Source organism: Nicotiana attenuata, unplaced genomic scaffold (assembly GCF_001879085.1).
Source record: "Nicotiana attenuata strain UT unplaced genomic scaffold, NIATTr2, whole genome shotgun sequence".
In the NCBI taxonomy this organism is placed as follows: domain Eukaryota; kingdom Viridiplantae; phylum Streptophyta; class Magnoliopsida; order Solanales; family Solanaceae; genus Nicotiana; species Nicotiana attenuata.
Genome location: NW_017670496.1, coordinates 126,503 through 135,125, shown reverse-complemented (window position 1 = coordinate 135,125; position 8,623 = coordinate 126,503). Strand labels below are relative to the sequence as shown.

General features: G+C 34.6%; 1 protein-coding gene across 1 annotated transcript in view; it reads right to left on the bottom strand.

Annotated features, from left to right (window-relative positions):
- Window positions 1-6,841: 6,841 nt before the first annotated feature.
- LOC109240226 (60S ribosomal protein L32-1-like) overlaps window positions 6,842-8,623 on the bottom strand; it is a 2,676-nt gene continuing 894 nt past the window's right edge. Inside the window, exons 3-4 of the mRNA XM_019406858.1 lie at window positions 7,329-7,510; window positions 6,842-7,224 (exon numbers count right to left, since the gene is read on the bottom strand). Of these exons, the coding sequence (XP_019262403.1) occupies window positions 7,095-7,224; window positions 7,329-7,510 (312 nt within the window). The 3' untranslated portion in view covers window positions 6,842-7,094. The remainder of the gene's footprint in view (window positions 7,225-7,328; window positions 7,511-8,623) is intronic.

Below are 8,623 nucleotides of genomic sequence, written 5' to 3'. Positions count from 1 at the left end.
TGTTGTTCGTCGATACAGTAATATGAAGTAAGGAAAAAAAAAAGAGGGAGTTTGAGGAGCTTCAATTCAACATGTCTGCTTGAGCAGTTTGCTTAAAATCTGGGCCCACGAGTATATTTTTGTAATTTTAACAAAACTGAGCAATTCTATTGGCTGAAAAAATAAATTATTGTAGCTTCTTCATAAAATCTTTGATGTGTTGACTAAATTACCCTTTTGCTGATATGCAATCATCAAGCCATACCCACTTTCCCAATCCAACCTGCTTACTTTCTACTTACTGTCCTCAATAATCATGCCACACGTATCCTCGTTGATTTAGTGCAGATTTAAGATCATAAAACAAAAACCTCAGTTTTTATACTCTTTTTTGAGGACTAACAAATTAAGTTTAATTAAGGTTGCTCCTTAATTAAATTATTTTGTAAGGGAACGAGTACTCACTGCAATTGCAATGGTATTATAGGGTTGCAGCGAATACGTGCCAGCATCGGGCAAGATAAGACTTAATCATTGAGCATTTTTTTGTTATTTTTATTGGAAAATTTGAGAATAAAAAGGAAAATATACAACACAAGTTAAACTATCAAAAATCATAAAATTTGAGTTATACTACAAGTTAGACTCTCTCACTTAATCACTATACTCTACTCGATTAAAATCAGTGAGGTGCTTTTTTGAATACTAAAATAGTGTTAGATAATTTGATAACAAAGTATAAAATTGAGAAAACGGCCCCTTCTGGAGGAGACGAATCATCAATAAGATAGAGGTAAAAATTTGAAAATCTCCTTTAAACATAGGTAATATACATAATAAACTAACATATATATATATGTGCATGTGCAATACGCCCTTCGCCCCATTTTAAGTATCGGATATAGTTTTTCAATTGTATTTCTGTTCTTATTGATTAAAGTTTTTATCTACCGTTGATTTCTTAGGGCCTTATTTTAGTTGGAAATAAAATTTTATACATTAAATATGTTCAGCTAATCAGATTTCAGAAGTTCAGTACGGCTAAAAGAATATACGGTGCAAATAATCTAATTTTTTTATAATTAAAAAAAAATTACACTCATACATTTAGCATAGTATTATTGGGCTCGTGTTCAGCACGGGCTATCCTAACTAGTTAGAAAAGAGACGGGAAAATAAAGGGGGAAGTGCACGGTTGGCCACTAATAACACATGTATTTACTTTTAAGCCACCGTTTAAAATATCTTTAGTCTTTAGTCACTGCTTTAATAAACTTTACCCGCCCGGACAAAAATACCCTTCTGCTCATGTCCTTAACTTCAGGACTTCAGGACTACATGTCCTTAACTTTTGAACTTGGAACTCTAAGTTCAGGACTTCAGGACTACATGTCCTTAACTTTTGAACCTGTAACTCTAAGTTCAGGACTTTAGGACTACATGTCCTTAACTTTTGAACTTGGAACTCTAAGTTCAGGACTTCAAGGCTACATGTCCTTAACTTTTGAACTTGAGAACTCAAACTTCAAGACCAAGCGTCCTTAACTTTTTAACTTGTAAGTCAAAGTTAAGGACTTTTGAACTTGTAATTGTAAGTTAAGGACTTTAGGACTGTTTGTCCTTAACTTTTGAACGTGTAACTGTAAGTTAAGGACTTCAAGGCTACATGTACTTAACTTTTGAACTTGGAACTCAAACTTCAAGACCAAGCGTCCTTAACTTTTGAACTTGTAAGTCAAAGTTAAGGACCTATTGTCCTTAACTTTTGAACTTGTAACTCTCATGTCCTTAACTTCAGGACTACATGTCCTTAACTTTTGAACTTGGAACTCTAAGTTCAGGACTTCAAGGCTACATGTCCTTAACTTTTGAACTTGGAACTCAAACTTCAAGACCAAGCGTCCTTAACTTTTGAACTTGTAAGTCAAAGTTAAGGACCTATTGTCCTTAACTTTTGAACTTGTAATTGTAAGATAAGGACTGTTTGTCCTTAACTTTTGAATGTGTAACTGTAAGTTAAGGACTGTCTGTCCTTAACTTTTGAACTTGGAACTCAAACTTCAAGACCAAGCGTCCTTAACTTTTGAACTTGTAAGTCAAAGTTAAGGACCTATTGTCCTTAACTTTTGAACTTGTAACTGTAAGTTAAGGACTTTAGGACTGCTTGTCCTTAACTTTTGAACGTGTAACTGTAAGTTAAGGACTTCAAGGCTACATGTACTTAACTTTTGAACTTGGAACTCAAACTTCAAGACCAAGCGTCCTTAACTTTTGAACTTGTAAGTCAAAGTTAAGGACCTATTGTCCTTAACTTTTGAACTTGTAATTGTAAGATAAGGACTGTTTGTCCTTAACTTTTGAATGTGTAACTGTAAGTTAAGGACTGTCTGTCCTTAACTTTTGAACTTGGAACTCAAACTTCAAGACCAAGCGTCCTTAACTTTTGAACTTGTAAGACAAAGTTAAGGACCTATTGTCCTTAACTTTTGAACTTGTAACTGTAAGTTAAAGACTGCTTGTCCTTAACTTTTGAACGTGTAACTGTAAGTTAAGGACTGTCTGTCCAAGACAATAATGTAAGAGTTCGTGAACTCTTAAAAATCATTGAAGAAAATAATCTAAATAGATAAGATTGGTTTTGTGTTTGGTAATACAAAAATCGAGATTGAATTGATCCTTTCAACTTTGAACAAAAGGTAAAGTAAAAAGGAACAAGTAGTGGTCGATTTATGTATTCCATGCAAAAAGAGACAAAATGAAAGCGAAAGATCAACAAGTTCATGCACGTAAACTTTAAAATCATAATCACAAGCAAAAACAAAACAAAACAAAAACTTGAAATTAAGACTCATAAATCAAAAAACAGAAAAGAGCATAAGGAGGAAGAGATCAACCAAGTAATACAGTGAATTCTCGCCGACGGTGGTGAATGACAGGGTTTACAGATCGGACAAGGAAAATGGCTCCGTTTGGGAAGGAAAGGTTAACATTGTCTTTTCATATTAATTTTAATAGATTAGTGGCTACTATTGCTAAGCATTGAAAATGCTGGATAAAAAGTAAATACCAGCTTAAACAGTGGCTACCCCACGATATTTCTACGAAAATAAATTGAGAGAAAGCTTTTAAGTTTCTTCAGGAATCTTTAAAGCCAAATTGTTATAAAGAGTGGATTAGTCACTTACGGGGATGGTGATTTATACCGGGAGAAGAGGATTGTAAATAGACAATTAATTTAACTTTTAAATAATATTAGAATTTGCTATAGAAATTAAAACGAAAAACAAATAGTCCATTTTGGGAGAGATAGATCCCATTCTCCTAATTGGGTTGTAATGTTTTCTAATTCTTCTTTTCTATGATTTACGATATGAACTCCTTTATGGAGTAATTTTCTTCCTGGGAACTTGATGCTGTATTAGTTTAGACTTTAGTTTCTTGAATAAATACCTATTGTGTATGTTTGACGGTGAAACCTTCTGGCTCGAATCTTAATTTCCTCGACAGAAGAATTAAGAGGGATTCGTGTGCTTGCAGTTTTTGTTAGTGGTTCAGATGGCTCCCGTCCCGGCCCACTTCACTTTAAACGGGATGGACCAATGTTAAACAGGACACGGGATGGGACGGGACGGCCATTTCGTCCCTTGTCCTGTTCCGTTTCGTCCCGTCCCGCATAATAGCCGTTCCCAACGGCCAAAAATGGTCAAAAATAGCCCCCCCCCCCCCTTCCTCCCTAAAACACCCCCTACACCAAACTTTTAATATAACCCCTAGGTTTATTAAATTACACTTTGGTCCTATTTTCTACTATAAATACCCCCATCCTTCTTCATTTTTTCCCACAAAAAATCAATCATCCTCTCCCAAATCTCTTACATTCTATCTACATTATTCTCTCAGTTTTCTTACTATCAACTATCAAGTGATAACTTTCAAGTATTTGGACAAATTTTTGGAGCAACTTTCAAGCTTCAAATTAATTTGTCAAGTATTTGGAGCAATATTTTGGGCAATTTCTTCAAGTTTCAACATTTAATCACGGTACACTCGTTCCATCTCCTAATTTTAATATATAATTTTTGCATATCATTTTAGTGCTTAATTTTTATGTATACTTTACGTGTTCTATTTTCGTATTTTATTTTTGTGTTTAGTTTTTGTGTTAATTTTTTTTAATTTAATTTCGTATTTAAATTATGGCACCTAAAAATGTATTTGTCATGTTTAAAGTATCTATCACATCTGATATAGGTCGTAGTCCTAATGGTTGTGATTATTTAACTGTTACATGTCATTAGGTTGATCATCACTGGAACATGCAAAAACGTATTATTGGTTATAATTTGTTGATTCAAAACACACTGGAGCATATATTGCAACTACTGTTCTACAAATACTTGATTTTTATGGACTCAGTGATAAAGTTTTAACTATCACCTTAGACAATGCTTCTGCTAACACAACCGCAGCAAATAACTTAAAAACTAGACTTTGTCCAATTAATCCAGCAATTTTTCATGTTAGATGTACATGCCATATTTTTAACTTGGTTGTAAAAGATGGTCTTAATTTATTTTCTGATGCTTGTAGTAAAATACAACATGCTTGCGCCTATATTTTTCGTGCTAATAAAGCGAGTAGAATTCGTGAATTTGCTCAACAATGTGCTAGTGCTAACCTTCCATTTAGAAAAGTTCCAAAAGATGTTTCTACTAGGTTGAATTCTACTTATGAAATGTTTAAAGTTGCTTATGATTATCGGGTGCCTATCCAAAAGGTATCTAATATGCATAATGGTATCCCCGCTGATCAAATTGTTGATTCTAATTGGGATGAGATCAAAGAGCTTACTAAATTTTTAGAAAAATTTATTATGCTACAAAACAATTTCTGGTATATATTTTCCTACTGTTACACAAATATTATGGTATATTTATGGAATTTTTGTTGTATTTGGTAATTATAAAACAAATCCAACTTATGCACCGGCCATTAATGAAATGATTTCAAAATTTAAAAAGTAATTTTTTCCTCTTCCCCAAGTTTATTTAATTTCTACTCTACTTAACCCATCTTTAAAACTAAGAGGTGCAAAGGGACTTGTTCGTAAAATTTATGAGAATTTAGCAATTCAAGAAAATGAACAACCATCTCTCGAAGACTGCCAAGCTAGCATATATTCTTATGCTAGATCAATGTTTGATAAATATAAATCTATGGAAACAACAGATTGTGAAACTGCTCCTTCTACTTCTAAGTCTAGAGCATAAGTTTTATCGGAAGATATGAATGATATCACATGTTTTGATTCCTCTATTGATGATGAAGTTGATTCTTATCTTAATCAAGGATTGGAAAGTATTAAAGATGAAGAAGCCAATGAACAACTTTTGGCATGGTGGAGGGTGCGTGGCAAGGCTTTTCCAATACTTTCAATAATGGCCCGAGATATCCTGGCTATTCAAGCATCATCAGTAGCATCGGAGAGTGCTTTTAGCGCGGCAAGATTTCAAATTGGAGATCATAGACATGCATTAACGGAGGACAATCTAGAGATTTTCATATTATTCAGAGATTGGATTAATTCAAAAAGAAGAAATCTTGGTTTTAAAAAATTAACCACTAGGGAAGAAGAAGAATACAATGAGATACTTAGCACTGGGAGCGATGACGACATGGAGCTCATGGAACATCAATCAACATTGCCAATTCCAGAACAATGTCCGAGAGAGATTATTGATAAGTTAAAAAGAAGCTATATAGGAGCTTACAAATATTAGTATGATAATTTGTAATTGGCTACTAAGAGGCCTAGTTCAAACAGAACCCTTCCTAGAAGGTGGCTGCGTAGATTAGGTGCTCTTCAAAAGAATTATATTTGTATGTGAGATTTGAAAGTTCTATTAATAAAATAAAAGGCTCTAAGCAGTGAATTTTTTTTATGAATTTTGTTAGTTACTTAATACTTTGAAATTATATCAAATAAATTATAACTCTATTAAAATTACTAGAATATTTCATTATAAGTCTTTTGTTTTAATATTTTATAATTCTTTACTTAGTTTTCTAATTTTCGTTTTAACATTTAAGTTAATTAAATAAGTCAAAATACTAGCCGTTGCAAACTTTAAAAACTTAGTCATTGTCAAAAAACTAGACGTTTTTTTTAGAACTGCACTTTAAGGCCCGCGAAGCCGTCCCGTTCCGTTCCGTCCATCCGTCCCATCCCGTTTGTTAGCGGGACGGGATGGGCCGACCGTTTCGTCCCGTCCCGCCTAAATGTCGTCCCGTCCCGATAATTTTGTCCCGTTGGACAGTCATAGTGGTTCTCCTATAACCTGTTTATTCTGAATTTGATTATTCGAGAGAAGCTCCACTGTTATGTAAAATCCACTGTTTATAAACTTACACATATGTTTGAATAACTAGTGTTTATGTTAGTGACAGTAATATTTCGTGAAAAGTGATCAATGTTTAAGTTCGAAGAATATGTATAATAAAGGAACGACAAGTCAACTTCTCCACTTTCCTCCTTTCGCCAAATGATAGGTATTACAAGAGAGATATCCCCGAGAAGTAAAATTTCTAAGAATAAGAATAATCACAAAAGAACAGAAAATATTGTCATTTTCTTGTTTTCTTTGCTTTACTCTTGTCAACGATGTTACTCCGAAGGAACTACTACCTCAAGGCGAAATAAAATTGTTGATCCCAGACATCGTAGAATTAGTATCTTGTCATCTGCAAACCATTTAGATATAATTTTCCCTCTTATTTATGTTGGCTTATAGAATAATTAAGGGCGCAAACAGTACCACCCTCGTCTTTATTCTTAAAAGTTGAATAACATAGGCTAGATAAATAAAGCAAGATCAGATCATCTATTATAATTTGTAGAGCAGTATGCAGCAATACTATAACCTGTAACCAAAACAGAACATTGGAAAGCTAAAATCTGATGATTTAAACATTTGAAAGCAATTGGATGGTTCAAAAGCCACAACAAAGAAAAAACACAAAACTGGCTTGCAGTCAAAAGACAGGCAATTAGTTCAAATACTGAATATATATTGGTCTGTTCTAAGGCTCAAAGATCTCTTCCGAAGCACGAATGCTTATTCGTCCTCCTGGCTGCGCAACCTAGCAAGCTTGTTAGTCACAACGACATCAAGTTGGGCTGCTCGCTCAACAATTTCTTTTCTCTTCCTTGTGGACACGTTATGTGCAATCTCAGCACAGTAAGTTCTGTGAACAAAAACAAAAGCAATCGCTCGGCTGCCAAGACCAAAGACAAGGAAACTAGTGTTTCATGTTCAAATGATAAGCAAATACTGTAATAGTTGCATTACCTGTTGTGCATCATTAGAACATCAAGCTCACTTGCATTGTGCACAACAAACTTCTTGAAGCCATTGGGAAGATAATGTCGGGTCTTCTTGTCAGACCCGTACCCAATGTTGGGCATCAGGACACATCCCTTGAACTTTCTTCTAACCCTTGAATCAATACCTTTTGGTCGGCGCCAGCTTGGCTGTCATTGATAAATTCAATAATTAGCTTCATTTGTTAAGCCGTCTACATTACAAACTGAAATGGATAAAATGCAAATGCTCTAGTGACACAGTACATCCCTAGCAAAGATTGCTATCAAAAAACCAAACCTAACTGCATTATGCAATACAAAACCAATTACATTAATGATATTCAAACTATGTTATACATAGAGGTGGATGCTTTCTCATTCAACTACCATGTGCAGAGAGGGTCAAAATATAGAGCAATAGAAGTCATACTGTCATAGAGGGATAAATTAAGAGAATCTTATCATCAATGAAGCCAACAGTGTTGCAAATACGTGTTCTGTAATTTGACACACCCTTAAATAAAATGCATAGCAACGAGGTAGTTATGCTCTTTGTATACCAAGGGCAAACAATAATCTTTAGTTAAACCATCTTTAAGGATAACCAAGGCTCCTCTAATCTTTGAACTGGAAAAGTTTGGTAGGAAATTTGGGAACTTGAAAGGTTGTGCTAGACCTAAGTCATACCACAGGAGTTCTCATTTCTTCGTCTGTAAAAGAGCATCTTACGCCCTCTAAATTACGCACCTGTTCCTTCACTCAAATAAAATAATCTTCACATCCCCTAAAAGCATAACCCCTCACAACATGAATTTTTTGCTTGAAATCTTTGGATATTCTATATCACTCTGTGTATAAGTACATGGGGTTTAATGATTGGACATGAAAGCAGCAAAGGAGAATAAATATTTGAAGGACACAAGAATTAAACTGCATAGAATCCACCAAAATAGATTAAGGTGATACCAAGGAATTACACTTGGTCATAGTGAAAGGGTGACGGCATAGATGACCCTTGAATTTGCCAAAAAAATTCATTTAGACACATAAAATTGGTGCTCGATTGAACAGATGTGTAATGTCAGAAGAGAAAGCAGACATGTGTTATGAATTAAGGATTAGCTATGTTGCTTGGACTCTCCGAAAATGTTGCCGGGCGTGTGTCAGTGTATCTTTGGAGGGGCGTGTGTCAGTGTATCTTTGGAGGATGGAATATGGGTGAGGTGTCATTTTGGACAGTCCGCGCAACAAGAGGATTAGGCGTATAAAGAAGGGGGGGGG